The sequence below is a fragment of the Astyanax mexicanus genome, chromosome 20 (genome assembly GCF_023375975.1).
Source record: "Astyanax mexicanus isolate ESR-SI-001 chromosome 20, AstMex3_surface, whole genome shotgun sequence".
Classification (NCBI taxonomy): domain Eukaryota; kingdom Metazoa; phylum Chordata; class Actinopteri; order Characiformes; family Acestrorhamphidae; genus Astyanax; species Astyanax mexicanus.
In genome coordinates, this window is record NC_064427.1 from 14539754 (window position 1) to 14559019 (window position 19266).

A 19266-nucleotide genomic window follows, 5' to 3' on the forward strand; every position below is an offset into this window, starting at 1 on the left:
TGCCCCCCAAGGCCCTGCTGCCCCTGTGGGGCCTCCACACGATCTCCGCTGCTGCTGCTGCTAATCCTCTCATGCTTCCTTCACGAGGCCTCCACGCGACCTTGTTGTCCGCATCGCCTTCATCGTCGCTGCCATAGTTATCGTCGTGGCTATTATCATCATTGTAGTAGCCATCTTCATCCTCATTATTGCCGCAATCTCTGCCTACATCACCATCATCATTGCCGCAATCTTCTCGTCTACATCTTCATCATCTTTGCCTTCATTGTCATCGTCTTGGGCATCATCTTTCCCTCGCTATGGCCATCTTGGCCACCATAGTCATCATTGCCACCATCTCTGCCTGCATCACCTTCATCATCTCTGCCACAGTTGTCATGGCCATTGAGAGATTCTGTCAACAACAAATTGTACTTTTATTAAGTTTTCTTAGGTTCTAAAATGTCTCACTCCTTAACCCCCCTTTTTCCCTATACACTCCTAACCTTTTGCCCCTCACCCTTATCTCTCACATCTCTCCTTTGTTTAACATAAGTTGATAGAGACACCCCCAATGATGACACCCCCACATACTCCTCCATAAACCCTTACCCTTTCTCCCCCTGCTGTGTTCAAAGCAGTTTCTCCTGTATGTAAAGTCCTGCTAAAATGTCTTAGTAGTTCAGTCAAGCTCAGTCTAGTTGAGTCACAGACAGTAACAGACAGACAAGTCACATGGACTAGTCAGGCGGACACAGAGGGAGCAACGACCAACTAAGCTGTGCCCGTGTAGATTTTCTGTCTGCACGAGAATAAACTCAGGTCATCTCTCAAGCTGTCTCCTGATTCCTGATTCTGACTCCTGATTCCTGAAAGCCGAATTTCTAACAACTTGGTGCCGTGACCCGGATGGCCTACTGAAACCTACTTGGTGAGTAAATGCCATTTCGAACTGAAGAGAAATTATGGCTGGATAAAATAGGAGTCAGTAAATGTTATCCTCTCTGAACTGAGAGATGCTTGTTTGTTACTGCTAGAAGATCAGAATTAGTAACTGTTATTCTCTCTGAACTGAGAGATGCTTGTTTGTTACTGCTAGAAGATCAGAATTAGTAACTGTTATTCTCTCTGAACTGAGAGATGCTTGTTTGTTACTGCTAGAAGATCAGAATTAGTAACTGTTATCCTCTCTGAACTGAGAGATGCTTGTTTGTTACTGCTAGAAGATCAGAATTAGTAACTGTTATTCTCTCTGAACTGAGAGATGCTTGTTTGTTACTGCTAGAAGATCAGAATTAGTAACTGTTATCCTCTCTGAACTGAGAGATGCTTGTTTGTTACTGCTAGAAGATCAGAATTAGTAACTGTTATTCTCTCTGAACTGAGAGATGCTTGTTTGTTACTGCTAGAAGATCAGAATTAGTAACTGTTATCCTCTCTGAACTGAGAGACGTTTTGTTTTGTTACAACTGTAAACTTAGGATTTGTTACTGGGATCCTCTCTAACAAAGAGAAACGTTTTACTTAGTGTTGAAACTTACTGCTGTAGTCCTCTGTGAAGTACAGTTTGTTGGTATCTGCTGGTAGTGTCTTTGTTTTGCTATTGTTTCAGAAAGCTTGGTTTTGTTCTCTTGTTTTCTCACCATGTCTGCTAAAGGCCAAAACATTAAGAATCTTGCTAAACCTCTTAACTATAAAAGCAGCACTTTAGTTAAGGGAGGGACTGAAATGCCACAGTGGTCTGATTCTGATTTTGAAAGCCTAATCAGTGACATTGGGAAGAAACATATTTGTGAGCAAAAGATAACTCAGTACTTTTCATCCAAAGGTTTCTCTGCTGATAGAGAATGGACTCTTGCTGAGTGTAAAACAGGTTTAGGTTATGGCCTTAAGCACAGCTCAGTTAAGGAATGTCTTTTTGTTACTAAGCAGTACTGGGAATGCAAGTTGAAATCTATGGATGAAAAGTTAAAAGAAGCAGAAGAAAAGGTTTTAGAGCTAACCAGCGAGTGCAGAAGGCATAAAACAGCTACGAAACATGCCCAGAGCACATGTAAAGAACTGCAGCAAACACTGACAGAAGTGCAACAGCAACATGCCAAACTTAAGTCAAAGTCAAGACCTCAGTGTTCTCCCCCTGTTGCCCCTACTCCAGGTCAGCCTTGTTACAAAGAGGATGGAAATCCTCCAGTAACAGTCAGGCTGTTTCCTGAATTGTCTGAGAGTGACCTATCTGATGGGTCAGAATCTGTGTCATCAGATAAAGATTCTGACCATGCTACTGGTAAAACACACTTTCCAATCTGTGTTAAAATGAGACCTGTAACTGTTGTATCCTCTGAGGTACGTAATAGGAGAAATGAAGGTGGTGAAACCAGACTAGAAATTGGGCACATTCCTTTAGATGCAGCAACTTTGGACACAATATCCAAAGAGTTTAAACCTCCAAGGGAAATGGGGCTTGACTTCATTGATCTTATGCATAAGAAAAGGAATTTGTACTCACTACATGCAAATGACGCCGTAGCCATTGCTAGCCAAGTTCTTAACATCACAGATGGTAGAGAACTTGCTAAAAAGGTGTCAAATGCTTTGGGTGACAAAGGCCAGAACCTTGACAAAGGGTGGGAAGCTTTTGAGGACTGGATTAAATGTAAATGTCGTAAAACAACTGATTGGGGGCAGATTACCAACTGCAGACATAGAAAGGGAGAGTCTGCAGCAGACTTCTGTGAGAGGTTTGAAAAGGTTTTTCTGCGTCATTCAGGTATCAGCCATTACAATGCTGATAACATTAACAATACAACTGATGGTCCCCATTTTAGACAGCTGGTTGAGTCACTACAAACAGATCTTAGACAAGCTCTGGTGACTGCTGTTCCAAACTGGAGAAATACTAAGTGGGTTGATCTTAAGAATGAACTGGACCGTTTGGATGTGGATCTTGAACCAAACCATGTTCCTGCATCCATACACATCCTCACAAAGAATGGATCAAACTTGGGTCCAACTCAAACCTTCACTAATCAGAAAAAAGAGTGCCACTACTGCCATAGAATTGGTCACTTTTCTCGGGTTTGCCGTAAAAAGCAGGCAGATAGATGCAAAATGGGTGCTAGTTCTAGAGACAGCACAGTGGGAAATTCTTTTGGTGGGTTCTCACAGGGAAGCCCATCTGGGATTTCACAAGAACAGATACCTCTGATAATCAAGACTTTACAGGGTGTCACAGGACAGTTATCTTTGATATTCAGTGCTCTACAGGGAGTCACAGGGATTTCAACAGTTTCTCCTGCTTTGGCTTAAGTTAATTTGTCCTGCTACTTAAACTCATATTTGTGCTTTTTGTTTTTAAGAACTGGATTTTGATGGTTTCAAATCTCAGAGCAGAATCATAAGATTCTTATGAACATAAGTTGAATTTACCATCCAGGTTGAGCTTACCATAAGCTAAGTAGCATGTTAATAATATATTTAAGTGCACTTTTTAACTATTTTGTTTATTTTGTTTTCTTACTAGCAAGGGACTTGAGACCAGTCCTGATTAAGTTATGTTGTGTTGCACAATTTTAGAGATAATGCACCAAACGAAGTTTTAGCAGACTTTAGGTGATGTAGTTACTGCATTTAGATAAAATGAACCACTATACGATCAATTTAAAATTGTTATACACTGAATAAACCACTATACGATCAATTATACAATTTAAGTTTTATATTCTTTTCAGCTACAACCTGTAGTTTGAGTTCCTGATCTGTGGAACTCTGAGTATGGCTGAATTGATATGTTGAAAGTGATCCATATGGTTTCTGGATCAAAGGGGAAGCTAACACTAGCTTTAAAAGCACAATTTGGTCACAGTAGGGTAATACAAATAGTTTTCTCACCTGTGGTGAGAAGAAAACTCGGACAACTAACGAGATTAGAGCAAATGTCTTGTTATTTCTGGTTAATGGGTCATGGTGAGGAAACATGAAACAATCTATTTAGATAAGAATGTCTCATTGGGTTTTCTTAGTTTCTGCTTGCTCCCCAAAACTGAGATCTAGGGTCAGTAAGAGAAGAGGTGGGTAATAGTTCAGAGTCCCGAGGAAGAACCATGATTTCTATTTTCATGGGGGTTACCCTTTGGGATGAAGATTTCAACACACTGTACATTATCATAGCAGCCTCTTCTGAGGGACAGACAGTGGGGATAAGCAGATAAACTACAAAAAAAAGACATAATCAACATCAATGAACAATTTACTGCTCAGTGTTTCCTCTGTTACAGATCTGTTGGAGCCAGACAGTGCTCCAGCCAATCCAGCATGGCGAGAACAATTTGTGACGTGTCGGACGCAAGCCTCAACAGTTGAAGAGACAACTGATGTTCAAAGTGGACTTCCCAGATTACCTGCCTTTCACCGACATTGAAGCAATCGCCATGGACATCCACACACACACACACGCACACACAATGTGGCTGCTCAAAAGAGGAGATGTGTGATGTAAGAGGAGACATCACCACATGGGAGCAAGCCTCTTGGAAAACCATGGACAACTACTGAAACTTTCTTCATTATTCTTCAGGAACATTTTTGGGACCAAGTAACAGCCATAAACAGATCCAATACTTGGTTACATCAACTTTTCTGACATTTATGGTACAATTACAGTTGTATAGTTACAGCTCTTTAATTGTTTATACATATGACAATTTATTGTACATAGTTTTGTGATTCTCCATGTTGGGAGAATCAGAGGGAGCAATGAGAGATTCTGTCAACAACAAATTGTACTTTTATTAAGTTTTCTTAGGTTCTAAAATGTCTCACTCCTTAACCCCCCTTTTTCCCTATACACTCCTAACCTTTTGCCCCTCACCCTTATCTCTCACATCTCTCCTTTGTTTAACATAAGTTGATAGAGACACCCCCAATGATGACACCCCCCACATACTCCTCCATAAACCCTTACCCTTTCTCCCCCTGCTGTGTTCAAAGCAGTTTCTCCTGTATGTAAAGTCCTGCTAAAATGTCTTAGTAGTTCAGTCAAGCTCAGTCTAGTTGAGTCACAGACAGTAACAGACAGACAAGTCACATGGACTAGTCAGGCGGACACAGAGGGAGCAACGACCAACTAAGCTGTGCCCGTGTAGATTTTCTGTCTGCACGAGAATAAACTCAGGTCATCTCTCAAGCTGTCTCCTGATTCCTGATTCTGACTCCTGATTCCTGAAAGCCGAATTTCTAACACCATCCTCATTATTGTCGCCGTCTCTGCCTATGTCATCGCCATCATCGCTGCGATCTTCTCGCCTACATCTTCATCATCTTCTTCGCCTTCATCGCCATCGTCTTGGGCATCATCTTGCCCTCGCTATGGCCATCTTCGCCACCATCGGCATCATTGCCACCATCTCTGCCTATGTCATCGCCATCATCATCGCCGCAACTTCATCGCTTTCACTTTCACCGCCCACATAATCGCCACCTTCTGGGGAATAATCTCGCCCTCATCATTCCAATCTTTCGTTGGCATCATAACAATCACCCTCACCATACTAACCTTCGTCACCATCGTTGTCACCGCCGCTATCGTCTTCGCCTCCTTACCCATCATCGCTACACCAGTCTGTCTGTCCTCCCTGCCCATCCTCCATCATCCCAACACCAGTCTGTCTGTCCTCCCTGCCCATCCTCCATCATCCCAACACCAGTCCGTCTGTCCTCCCTGCCCATCCTCCATCATCCCAACACCAGTCTGTCCGTCCTCCCTGCCCATCCTCCATCCTCCCAACACCAGTCCGTCTGTCCTCCCTGCCCATCCTCCATCCTCCCAACACCAGTCCGTCTGTCCTCCCTGCCCATCCTCCTAACATTGGTCCCGAGGCCCACACCCCCTTTTTCTTGTTTCTTCGGCTTCACGCTTTACAGCGAAGCTGCCCCGAACTCCATCCCAAATACTCTGAGTTTGCTCCTAACTCAGAGTTATGTATCATAATTAAGTTTTGGGAGTGATCCATGCCCTCACTCCTCCCACTTCCTTCCCTATTTAAACCGTCACTTCCTCTCTACCTGCTTATTGAACAACCTTGCACCCACCTCCTCCCCATCTTCCTCCTTCTTTAATTTTATTCTCTTCTTATGTTTCTCTTCATGAGAGGGGGGCTTCGGCTTCACGCTTTACAGCAAAGCTGCCCCGAACTCCATCCCAAATACTCTGAGTTCGCTCCCCCTCTTTTCTTCTTCTCTGCCCAATCAAGGGCGTGGGTCAATACTAGCAAATAATCATATTGTCTGTGTCTACGTGCAGGATTGGGTGACAGCGTCATATAGGTGGGAGAGGAAGACTGCTCACCGATCGCCAAGAAGAAGAGATCTGCAACATGGTCATTGCAAATAGTGCAATTATACTGACATAGATCCGTGACACACTCCTCCAAAACAACACAGTCTTCCAAAACATCCACTCCATCAGCATATCCACAATAGACCGGGTACTGAAGAAAAACTTCATGACCATGAAGCAGATCTACAGTGTACTATTTGATCGGAACACTGAGAGAGTGAAAGAGCTGCAGTATCAGTATGTGCAGGTAAGCCAATTATTCATGGTTTATCAGTTTGTATAACCTACACTATGCAGAGGGTCCAATTTCTGAGGGTTACCAATATCCTCTTTACCTTTGGAATCCAGCTTTACAACACAGTACCTGACCACAGCATTTTGCCAAAAAACTGTAACAAAACACTGTCATTGTGAAGATGTGATGAAGTGCTCAGGTTTGGAAAATGGAAAGAGGGGTAGATTTTTCCCTGCAATGATCAGGTCTGACTCCAGATGTAAGTTGCACACATTAAGTGATTGTTATTTTGTATTGTACAAGCGAATAGAAAAAGAGAAAAGAAAAACTGTAAAAAGAGAAAATGAATGCAATGGAAATATTCAGGGACTACATACATACATTCTCTGCCCAGATTACTCAGTCCCAATTAACTAATTCAGGCATAGCATCTGCCAGCTAGTGTCTGAGGCCGCAAGGCCAAATAGACACCACCCACATTCAACGAGAGACCCCGCAATGAATCCCCCCTGCCGATTTATACACCAAGCCCCGCCCCAATCAGTCAGACCAGACTAATCTTCTGGCTGGTAGGGCTACATCAGAACCAAACAAACAAACAGAACATTAACTCCATAGACAATAAACGCATAACACAAACAATACACTAGTTCATTTACCGGTAAGTATATACAATTTGTTTTTTCATCTCTAACCCTTTTCTTTGTCTTCTCCACAGGTTCAGGCACTTTGCCTCCCCCCTTCTACACAAAGCTGTGAGCTCTACCGGCCATTATAAGAGGAAGCCCTGGAAGGCGCCCGCACTCCCCACAGAATCAGCACAAAGATCACACCCACAGGTAAGTACACATATACACCAATTACCAATACCTCTGTTCCTAGGCTTTTTACACAACTTTAAAGGTCACCTTCCGTCATTTTTTCTTTCATTTTAAAATGTCTAGTTGTGGTCTCTAGTATGAATGAATGACATGTGAGCCGTTTTTGTAAAAAAAAAAGTGCTCAGGTGTCTTTGTATAGCTCTTTTTCAATGCACTGTTTTAGGGGTGTGTCCAAAATGACTGGATTTCAGCTTTGCTCATGAATATTCATACATGCAAACAGCATGCAAATACCTCTTCTCTGATTGGCTAGAAGCACTGCGACGCCCCTCCACCGCTCGGCTGCTCACTGCCTCCCCGCTCCAGTCAGCATTGCAGCTGTAAAAACTACCACATGTCTTAAGAAATACAACCGTATATGTTTGACCCTGAATCTGAGGAAGAAGGAGAGATGACAGAAGAACTGCTTCCTGATCGTTTGTCGATAAATGTTTCAGAATGGTAATATTTGCTTGTCAACTTAACGTTTTTCCTAAAATAGGTATAAAGTTAAGTTTTTAGCTATAGTCATTATGCGTTCAAGTTTAACAAACAGAAAGAAATCTTTTAAAAATAAAGATATTTTTACACTAACTACAGTATTTGCAATGTCATATGTTACTTTACAACATCTGTGTAATGCCAAGTGCAGTTCAGCCACTGACCTAGTCTTAGAGTCTCATTAAAACGCGGAATCCAACCGGAGTTCCTATGTAAACCTAAAATTACTTACAGAAGGTAGCTAACTTAGCCACCTAGCTAAGTAACTAACCAATGCTAATGTAAACAGAACTCTTTCATTGATTTCATGGTTAAATAATACAACACTGGAATTAGGGAATCTCTAAATACCCATTAATTTGTTTATTTGCCCACTGTTTGCTTCCTTTCCTAGTCCCTAGTAGTTTCTGTAAAACACGGAATCCCCTGGAGATCTGATTTGCTACACCTATAGTTAGCTAAGCTACTTACACAAGATGTAAACAGAACCATTTAATTTATTTTATTAACACAATATAATTATATATACACAATAATTAACACAATACTGAGATAATGGGAAGCTCTACTCATTTACAGCGGTTAATGAATTCCGCTTCTTATTGAGTTATGGTTTTAATTCCAGGTACCTCATTTAAAAGACCATTGGGTCATAGCACAACAATTGATAATGTTCTAAACATACACACTTACCTATCTCAATTTTACTAGGTGCACTTGTGGGAATTGCGCCAGGATGCCCACAGAAGCAGAGAATGTGTGCTGCAAGGAGATTCCTCCGGTAAAGATAAATATTAGATGGCATTTGTTGATACCATAGTTTGTTGACAAATGGTCCTCATGCTGTTTACGTTCACGTCTGACTTGTCAGGTGGTTAGAAGAATGGGTGACACCAGTACCCCTGTGTCCTGTATGACCCTCCACCCAGGATTAGAACCAGTCTGCCTAAACATATACTCCCTTCAAAATGCACTAAACATTTATAGAGCTGACTATGGCCCCCTGAGAGACAGAGGATATGAAAGGTAAGATAAACCATATTTAACCTAAAAAGTAATATACAAAAGCCAATATACCAAACGGTGGTCCATTGTCAAATTAAATACCTTTTTATTATATTTACATAGAGTAGAATTGAAAAATAAGGCAAAACAAAATAATAACATCGAAACAATGTTCAGAATTTACAAATGTCTCTGTTTACTAGGCGATGCAGACATCTGGCCTACAGGTCATTTGTAAGCTGGTGCTGGGGTTATTTAGGGAGAAAGGTCCGAGTTGTTGTTCCAGCTTGTGTTGTCCTGCGGATCAGAAGGGAATTCCCAGACACAGAGGGCCAATATGTCGGCTTTAGGGCTGCTCTTGGCTAAAGCGAGACCTGTATGCAGCCACAGCTTCTGTCAGCGGAGGACGGTAGAACTCTGAGGACAAGTCACCAGGAATAGGGATCTTTTTGAACTCCTCCAAGTAGGGCTGGGGATTGGGGACGATGTCGTCAAACACTGCAGCAATCAGGTTGTAGACGTAGCCTGGAAGAATGTAAATATGTACATAATGTCACCTTAATATGTTACAAATTCATTTGTTTCTCATATATGGCAATAAATAGTTGGTGGTTGAGTTACTTACAGTATGTTGGTGGTGATTTTACTGACTTCACGGTGTGTCCTCCCTTTTTGGCCTTTGGAAAATGCAATCGGTACCTCAGTACTCCTGAAGTTGTTCTGGCCTGAGTCCGACCAGCATTTTCATTAAAGTGCATTGCAGCCAGATATAGTCTGATGAGAAAGAAAAAAAAAAGTCTGTAATGACAAATCACTATCCAACCAATATTGGTCACATCCAAACCAACAACAACAGAACATGTTTTGGTGTAGAAGATTATATTTTCTCTCTTAATTGTAGGTTTCCTTGTTAAATCAGAGTGTCAATACTTCATATGTGGTGGTTAATATAGATGTAGCAAAACATACCTGCATAACATCCCAATGAAAGGGAAGACCACACTTTTGGGTGTGAAGCGCAAAATCACACTATGGAATGCCTCCAGTGTTGAGGTCTGGTAACGGGAGCTTAGCCTCTCAACGTCACCGAGGACCCTCTTATTGGTCAGTATTTTCTCCAATTTGTAGAGGGCTTTAGAACCTAGAGACATGAAATAAATGAGAACTCAAAATGTACAGCTCTGGGAAAAATTAAGAGACCACTGCAAATTATCAATTTCTCTGATTTAACTATTAATAGATATATGTTTGAGTAAAATGAACATTGTATTTGTATTTAATTTAGGAGAAATGTTTTCAGACGTTTATAGAATAAAGCAACAGTCTTTATTTTACTCAAACACAATTTACCCTCAGAAACTGATCATTTTGAAGTGGTCTCTTATTTTTTTCCAGAGCTGTATGTTGTCACAAACCAAGTCCAATAGACAACTACATACCTGGCTGAAACCACTTCTTACGATCTCTGCTCTGACGGATTGGATGTTGGCATTGTGGGTAGAGAGGGTTGTCGTGGGTGTGTTTGTCTTGCACGTGGTTCACCACAGATGTCCATTTGGCAACTTTCTCTGGCCCTGAGGATGAGGAAGTTGTACACCAGTAGACATGGTTCTTGATTCCCTGCTGCCACTTCTTCACCACCTCGCAGTCCTTTTCTTTCGCCACCTTTCCTAATTTCTTAGAAAGACCTTTTGATTACAAAAGGGGTTGATTGACTGATGAAAAACATTATATGTGTATGTATCTAAACATTCAATCCTAGCAGGGATATTGTTATTGCAATACAATATCAAGTTGCTATAAAATGTTGAAATTTTAGGTTGAAACTAAGTAAGACAATGACCTTTTTCCAAATGCCAGACATCATAGTAGTGGGTTATTTGTCTGTCACGGAGAATTTTTTGGATCTGGGGATGACGGTCAGTGACAATGTAATCGACTGCCACACCCTTGGACTCCAAATGCTGTAGGCTTCTTTTCAGTCCCTCTTTCTCCATGTTGTGGCTCCCTCCAACCTCATTGCTCTGTAAGCAAAACACACAGCAAATACACATATTCCATGGTCAAGCAGTTAATGAAAGTCAAGTTTTAATGTGTGTGTAAAAGTATGTTGGACCGGTATTTGTATGTATGTTTTAGTGAAAGAAAAAAGAGACACTGATAAGTTGTGCATTGTGTGACATTGATAACTATTTATCTTACATCTATGAACACACTCACCTGTATTAGTTGAATGTCGATGATGTTGTTGGTCTCCAGATTCATTACACTGTAAGTTCCATATTTGGCAGAGTGGCCTGCAAACACAAAAGGGTTTTTATTATTAGAACTGTGTAACATTACTTTTTTATATAAATTATCAATCTATTCTCTTTGTTATAACAAAATATTTATCACAATATGTTACAGTGAAGCTTACCTGGTGAATCTGCTCGCATGTCCCCTCCAATCTTGACTTTTCTCTGGCTCAAGAACTGTAATTCAGTTTCTTGGTACTGGCGCCATTTGTATACCACAGCTGGTTCTAGGTAACTGTTTGCATGCCTACGGAATGCTGTGTAGCTGATGTTTCGCAGATGCATGGCTTGAAATACCTACAAATTTAAAAAGGTACTCATGAATACACTGTACAGCAATGTATTGGCCAAGAGTGTTGACAATAATACTTAAAAAAAATGAGGTCATTATAAATAATACAGATGAGCTGCCATTGCCTCTACACCATCTATTTGCAATAGAAATCAAAATTTGTCAAGCATTCATTAACTGTATTACTCTTATAAAATGAATATTAATTCTTACAAAGGTTAATGCGCACATGCAGTAGAGTTTCCATTAGGCACTTAAGGTAGACTGTTGGGTGTGCTTTGTAATGTAACTTGTTTTTCCAATGCACATTAGGGACAGGTAAAGCTGACCAGTGAGGGAGTGGAGAGGTGTGAGTAGCGCCAGTGGGGGAGGGGGGAGGTGTGAGTAGGGCCAGTGGTGGAGGGGGAGGTATCAAGAGCCCTACTTCTAAAGCAAGCAGTTAATCAGCATGAGGACCTTTCTTCACATTCAAACAATACCCAGGGTCAGACCAAGAAATCTAATGTACATATGTGCCAAAACTCTGAGAAGACAAATACTGTGGTTGTATAGTAAACATTAGGGAAAAAGGTGTAGTATACTTTACCTTTTTGACTTGAAAATATGAAGAGCCTGTGAAGTATATAGCAGCAGACAGTTGTATGTTGCCTACAGGGGAGCTCCCAATTAGTGGCTGGCTCTTCCATTTCTTGGAATATTGGCAGTGATGGCATTTTTGGATGATGGACACAAACGTTCCTCGTCTGTAGGTCTTTACATCTGATAACCGGCTGCACACTGGACAAGTTTCAAAAAGTTCCATGAGGTTCTTCTCAAATACTATGTACTTGAAGTCTTTGTAACCAGTTGAAGATGTATCACTGTTTGACAAAAATGACATAATAGACATACACAATGTTAGTTTATGACGCATAGTATTAATTTTACACAAAAACATGTCAATATATACATTGTCACTTAGATTAAATGACAGGCCAAAATACATACGTAATCTGTGATGGTTCTATTACACTGCTTATTGACTGAGCTGGATCATAGGTGGAGGACTGGGGTTCAGTTGGTACTGTGCAGTGGTCACTCTCTTCATCCTCCTCCTCCTCTTCATCTACCCAAGGTCTTTTAGCTGCCCTTGGAACAACAGACTTAATGGGTGTAGAGTGTACAGGCCCCCACGGTGCATCCAAAGTACTTGTGGCAATACTCGTACTTGTGATGAAAGACTCTGTTTGGGTACCTATAATAAATGAAGGTTTTTTACAGTCAAGGTACAAGATAATACACACTCACTATTTCACATAATACTGCAATGGAACAATGTAAAAAAAAAATAATAATAATAATTCAACAAGAGTGTTAATGTGTATGAATTACCAGGTAGCACATCACAAAAAGAAAACATTCTGGAATATCAATTGTATTTAATGCATTTGATTGATGAGCACACACAAACCTAAAGTACCAGAAAAATAATCTTAGAAAATAGTACTACATAAATTAAAATAAGATCTAGATTACAAACCTTTGCTTCTAAAGTCAGGGCCTAATGTACCCCTTGAAAGTTGTGTAGCCCGACATAAAAGGCTGGGTGGGTCTGTTTGGGTACTGGTATGAATGATGGGTGTCACCAATGTCTGTGATGTGCTCTGGAAGACACACAAAACACTAAGTAAACAGCAAGTAATCAAGCGAAACATTAATGTAAACAAAAAACAATCATAATAAAATAAGACAGGCTAAATTACACTATTATAAATACTCTATCTGCAAATGTTCTACTGATACGGGAAAATTCAGAATCTTGCATAGCTTGGTGATGTTGATAGCTAGTTACTTACACAAGATAGCTAGCATAACAAGTGTAAAACATAAATAATTTTTACATTTTTTTTATATTATACGTATATTATACATATTTCATATTTTTTTGTGAAATGGGAAGCTACATATACTCATTAATTAGCTAATTTATCCACTGTTTACTTTCACTTGATTCTGTTCTTACACAGTCCCTAGTGATATCAAGTTAGCCATTTTAGCCAGGCTAAGATGATTTTGTTGTTAATATTATAAATCGTGGGGTAACGCTTAGTTTAGGACGGAGAATATGGGTTTAACACGCTAACATTAAGTCTCTGGATAGCAGCTAGCAGGCGAGTGTGGTCATAGATCTGAGTGCTAGCCTGGTGTTCCATAGATAAATTCTAACCATCTGTTCCTTAGCTCTGAATTTCTGGGCAAAGAATATAACACGGATGTGTTATTTCCACAAATAACACAGGTACGGACTTTCTCTGCCATGTTACTCCTAGCGCTGTTACCTCCTAACTGAGAAGTGGTGCGTTGCTTCAGCTCCGCCTCTGGGAGTTTCTCGAGCCAAGGTGGGCTGGTCTGTGATTTTCTGCCTACGTAGGCAGAAAGGTAATTTAAAATTCACCCGTTTTTCGGAGGGGGGGAGGGGGAATTTCTTTGCTTAGCTCCTGCAGACAATGGGGGCTGCAAAACAGTTTAATGAGCAGGTGTACACATTCAACTACTGTATTCCACAAAGAACAAGAAAAATCGGATTTTCGCGGAAGGTGACCTTTAAAAGTCCCAGTGTCCTTACACAGTCCTGGTGATGGGTAGACTCGCTAACCCCATCACAGTCATCATTATGTCTCCCTTCTATTTGTGTCAAAAAACTACCTGCACAACCTCTGCCTATGCCTGCACTCTAGGTTTGGAACCACAGTGCATTAGATTGACTTTGTGAAGAGTATTACTGCTGTGACCGTGTGACCCATCTATATGACTGATTTGGTTTATTTTTGTCTTTTGTAGAGAATCCTGGCAATAGAGGCAAATGAAACCCCCCATTCCCTGGTATTTGTTGATCAGGCAGGGTTAACTTCATTGGCCAGGGGCCACAGTGTATGTCCCCGGCCAGTGGGGGGGGGGGGAAATATTACCATGCGTGCGGCTATATCTGAAAATGGCGTGGCCACACACATGGCAAGCTTGGGCCTATACAACACATACAACACACAACAGAAACTCCTTTGTTTCCTGGACCATTTGTATCTGGATTTAGTTCCAGAAAATGAGAGGGTTCTTGAAGGGCCCCACCTACCCCAATTTGTAGTTATGTGGGAAAATGTCAGCTTTCACCGTGGCCCACGCATCAGGGCATGGTTCGACACACATCCAAGGATGCATAATGTCCCACTACCTCCATATTCTCCTGTATTGCATTTGTGATGCTTCCCTGTTTTTTTTTGTTTTTGCAGGTTTGTGTATTTTGTATACATAGTATATTTGAGACATTTTCTTTTGCATTTTTTTTCTTTCCTACCTACAGTAATGTGTAAAGATGTACTTGTGAATAAAAATAGTTAAAATTTCCTTAGCAGAATGAGTGCAGTGTGTGTGGTGTGAAAGTTGTATTCCTTTAGCTAGACCTCTGCCATAAAGACAAAACATCTAAGCATTTTGACTTGCAGTACTTACACAATGTCAAAGGGACAATGCATTTTGGGGGCACTGATGATTTGTGTGAGAAAAGAAATTAGTTTTGACACATAGGTAAACTGTTTTTGCAGCGATATGAGCATGTGATGAGGATCCATGTAGTTGTGCTGCACCGTCCAGTTTATTTTGACAGGAGGACTGTAAGTCTGTTTGGCCAATTTACCTTATAGTTATAGGAATGTCATCTCAGTTTCAAGAAATGATCCAAACCAATTGAGAAAAACTGTAATTGAGATCTAGGATGTGTTGTTTTAATGTTCCCTTTATTTATTTTGAGTAGTGTATATACGGAGAGGTACTGCGAGTAAAAATGTCATACTAACCACAAGATGGAGACACATATCCAAATCTAACTCCAATGAAGAAAACAGTTGAAACTTTTTTAGTACCTTTAAGATGTCATTTGTGTTTTACATAGATCCTTATCAAGATATACATAGTTTTCATTACTTGCACATAGTAAACATTTCTTTATATGAAGCATTTTAGATATTTTGTGTGGAAAATCACATTTAGTAGACACATTAATTTTTTCACATAGCTTGGAAGCAAGCTGAACTGATATTACACAACATTATTAATACATTAATACACTTAATTTAGATAGTACACATCACTACATTTTGCATTGTAGATACCTGAATTACCTTTTACTTACAATCAGAGACATATCTATTTAAATAACCTTAATTTTCCTAAACCAAACTCTGCCTTTAACCTTAACCCAAAACCTAATGCTACTTTATTTACTCTGTTTCTAAATCTAGCGCTGGTCCTGATCCTAATGTTTTTTCCTGACACAATTAATAATCTGAATAATCTGAACCTAAATTTCATCAGACAATTTAACAATTTGAACATCTACAAACTCCAGCTGCTTAAGTGTACTGACCAAGTGAGGCCTGCTGTTGTTTTTTTATCAAGCAGTAAGAGCAATATAGAGAATGAATAACATCCTCTCATTTCGGGAAAAATCCAACACTGACTTTTTGACTCATCCTGTTGAGCCCTAAAACCTTTCTAAACAGCTGTTGTATCTGGTTGGTTCTGAAGCAGTATATGAGAGGGTTGACTATTGGTGGCAGCAGTAAATAAAACATAGAGAACACCATTTTCTGATCAACAGTCATTTTTAGATTAGGAATGTAAGGAGTCGCATAAACAAAGACACGAGGTGTGTAATAAAGGGTAATGATGACCAGCTGTGTGGTACAAGTGGAAAAGGCCTTCATTCTGCCTTGATTGTTTGTGATCTTACTTACACTTACCCCAATGCTCACATAGGAGATAATGATAAACGAGAAGGGCACAATGAGGACAAACATGGCTAAAGAGAACTGTATTTGATAGGCAGCTTTTGTATCAGTACAGGCAAGGTTATTCATAGACATTGTATCGCAAAAGCAATTTATAATCAGATTGGGCCCGCAGAATGGCATCTTAGCAGTCATAGAAGCAGAAATGCTAGGAGAGATAAAGGCTGACACCCAGGAAAACCCTGACAAGAGGCCCATGGCTTGGTTGGTCATCAGTACAGGGTATCGGAATGGAAAGCAGATAGCCAGATAACGATCTAGAGCCATAATCATCATAATAAGAGAATTTAATGTACCAAAATAGTGAATGAATATCCTCTGCATCAGACAGAGCTGGAATGAAATAGAGCCATTGTTAAACCAGTAGCGAGAGATCAGCTTAGGCAGGGCCACAGTACAGAATCCTACATCAGACATAGCTAAATTTAACATGATGATGTACATGGGCTTATGGAGGCTTGTTTCAATGGCAAACAGCATCGTAAAGGTACTATTACCTACTAATACAGCAACATATACACAGAAGAAAAGGGCAGCCACAAGATTGTTGTATTCAGGTTGGAGTCCTGGGAAACCCACAATGAAAAACTCTGTCACGACAGTAGTGATGGTCTGGTTGTTCTCTGACATACTGAAAACATGAAGAGACAGGGAAAAAATATAAAACATCATCCATGCATTTATCTTGGAACTCAGAGTTTGATGTTTTCACATTAAAAAGGTTTAAATGCAGTACATATGGATTGGTTTCCCAAACAGTGTTTAAACCTAGTCATACTCTATATTTTTCTTTCAATTGAAAATCTTCATTTTCATCCATTCAAAATGCTGTGTAGCCCAAGTCTAGGCTTACCCTCTGTCTGGCAAATTGCCCATATGTGTTTAACTTTTTGTGTCTAATTTTTTATACACACCTCTAATTTAGTTAGTACAGTTTAATAAAGATAGGTCAGCTTTACTTATACATGTGTTCAGTTCATTTGTGGAGAGGTTGTGACAAGCCTTATTTACCTGTCTATAAGCGAGTCTCAGAGACTCTTTTTACTTTGAGCGCAGTACTCTTTTATAGACTGATATTATTCACTGAAACCCCACAGAGGGCCCCACAGGTGACTGGATAGATGATGTCAAACTATCCACATAATTAATCTTAATAGATTTTTTTAAAGAAGTCATTTAAAGGCACATTTTTCCCCACATTTTTTAAAGAAACAAGAAATAGCTAAAACCACACTGGGATATGCATCTCAATGCACATGTGACTAGCATGACTCGAGCATTATTAAAAGTAAGGGCTTAGTAATTTCTAATTTGTAAACTCAGGCCATTGTCTATGGGAGGTACATACATATGAAAAGCTTTGAGCTTTGAACTTCATAGCCAGGTGTATCCAATCATGAGAAAAGGTATTTAAGGTGGCCAATTGCAAGTTGTTCTCCTATTTGAATCTCCTCTGAAGAGCGGCATTATGGGCTCATCAAAACAACTCTCAAATGATCTAAAAACAAAGATTGTTCAACATAGTTGTTCAGGGGAAGGATACAAAAAGTTGTCTCAGAGATTTAACCTGTCAGTTTCCACTGTGAGGAACATAGTAAGGAAATGGAAGACCACAGGGACAGTTCTTGTTAAGCCCAGAAGTGGCAGGCCAAGAAAAATATCAGAAAGGCAGAGAAGAAGAATGATGAGAACAGTCAAGGGCAATCCACAGACCACCTCCAAAGAGCTGCAGCATCATCTTGCTGCAGATGTAGTCACTGTGCATCGGTCAACAATACAGCGCACTTTGCACAAGGAGAAGCTGTATGGGAGACTGATGCGAAAGAAGCCATTTCTGCAAGCACGGCACAAACAGAGTCGCCTGAGATGTGCTTTTGTATAATAAGAAATGGCTTCTTTCGCATCACTGTACATCACACCCTGCATCTGTAAAGCCACCAGCATTGTGGAAGACCGCACACATCCCTCACCCGGATGCCATCCGTCAGAAGATAAAGGAGCATCCAAGCCCCCACTACTAGACTCTGAAACAACTTCATCCACCAGGCAGTCAGACTTCTCAACACACAGAGACAGAGCTGAACCCCCACCACTACTCATCCTACACACTCACACAGAACTGAACTGAACCCCCCACCACTACTCATCCTACAAACTCATACAGAACTGAACTGAACCCCCCCACCATTACTCATCCTACACACTCATACAGAACTGAACTGAACCCCCCCCCCCCCACCATTTCTCATCCTACACACTCACACAGAACTGAACTGAACCCCCCCCACCATTACTCATCCTACACACTCACACAGAACTGAATGGAACCCCCCCAACACTACTCATCCTACACATTCATACAGAACTGAACTGAACCCCCCCACCATTACTCATCCTACACACTCATACAGAACTGAACTGAACCCCCCCACCACTACTCATCCTACACACTCATTCAGAACTGAACTGAACCCCCCCACCATTACTCATCCTACACACTCATACAGAACTGAACTGAACCCCCCCACCATTACTCATCCTACACACTCACACAGAACTGAACTGAACCCCCCCACCACTACTCATCCTACACACTCATTCAGAACTGAACTGAACCCCCCACCATTACTCATCCTACACACTCACACAGAACTGAACTGAACCCCCCCACCACTACTCATCCTACACACTCATTCAGAACTGAACTGAACCCCCCACCATTACTCATCCTACACACTCACACAGAACTGAACTGAACCCCCCCCACCATTACTCATCCTACACACTCATACAGAACTGAACTGAACCCCCCCCACCATTACTCATCCTACACACTCATACAGAACTGAACTGAACCCCCCCCCCACCATTACTCATCCTACACACTCATTCAGAACTGAACTGAACCCCCCACCATTACTCATCCTACACACTCATACA

General features: G+C 40.8%; 2 protein-coding genes and 1 long non-coding RNA gene across 7 annotated transcripts; 1 reads left to right on the top strand and 2 right to left on the bottom strand.

The window, feature by feature from the left end:
- Positions 1-387: 387 nt before the first annotated feature.
- Positions 388-4726, top strand: LOC111191163 (uncharacterized). The gene is made up of 2 exons (XR_007427340.1): positions 388-910; positions 4254-4726. It is a non-coding gene; the product is annotated as an uncharacterized LOC111191163 (long non-coding RNA).
- Positions 4727-8996: 4270 nt separating this feature from the next.
- Positions 8997-13680, bottom strand: LOC111195039 (uncharacterized). 4 transcript variants are annotated; one of them, XM_049468347.1, is made up of 10 exons: positions 13023-13680; positions 12491-12737; positions 12090-12363; positions 11334-11508; positions 11135-11211; positions 10758-10938; positions 10354-10584; positions 9884-10055; positions 9540-9688; positions 8997-9439 (listed from the first exon to the last, which is right to left on the bottom strand). In XM_049468347.1, exons 1-10 carry the CDS (start codon positions 13195-13197, stop codon positions 9261-9263), a joined length of 1860 nt encoding a protein of 619 aa, XP_049324304.1. In that variant the 5' UTR covers positions 13198-13680; the 3' UTR covers positions 8997-9260. The 4 variants fall into 4 exon arrangements, with proteins under 4 accessions (XP_049324304.1, XP_049324303.1, XP_049324305.1 ...); XM_049468346.1 differs by having other exon boundaries at positions 9884-10046; positions 10354-10602; XM_049468348.1 differs by having other exon boundaries at positions 8997-9412; positions 10354-10602.
- Positions 13681-15275: 1595 nt separating this feature from the next.
- LOC103040161 (olfactory receptor 1-like) lies at positions 15276-17371 on the bottom strand. Of its 2 annotated transcripts, none has more exons than XM_015601940.3 (2): positions 17338-17371; positions 15276-16957 (listed from the first exon to the last, which is right to left on the bottom strand). In XM_015601940.3, exon 2 carries the CDS (start codon positions 16954-16956, stop codon positions 15970-15972), a length of 987 nt encoding a protein of 328 aa, XP_015457426.2. In that variant the 5' UTR covers position 16957; positions 17338-17371; the 3' UTR covers positions 15276-15969. The 2 variants fall into 2 exon arrangements, with proteins under 2 accessions (XP_015457426.2, XP_007235472.2); XM_007235410.4 differs by lacking the exon at positions 17338-17371 and adding an exon at positions 17241-17319.
- Between the last annotated feature and the right edge of the window lie 1895 nt (positions 17372-19266).

Excerpts from the sequence above, each read along its gene's own strand:
- LOC111195039 (XM_049468345.1), bottom strand. The coding sequence starts at position 13,197 with ATGTTTCGCTTGATTACTTGCTGTTTACTTAGTGTTTTGTGTGTCTTC. Across the intron at positions 12,738-13,022 it reads CCCTGACTTTAGAAGCAAAG|GTACCCAAACAGAGTCTTTC; the intron begins GTTTGTAATCTA and ends CATTTATTATAG. Across the intron at positions 9,689-9,883 it reads TTCATTGGGATGTTATGCAG|ACTATATCTGGCTGCAATGC; the intron begins GTATGTTTTGCT and ends CTTTCTCATCAG.
- LOC103040161 (XM_015601940.3), bottom strand. The coding sequence starts at position 16,956 with ATGTCAGAGAACAACCAGACCATCACTACTGTCGTGACAGAGTTTTTC.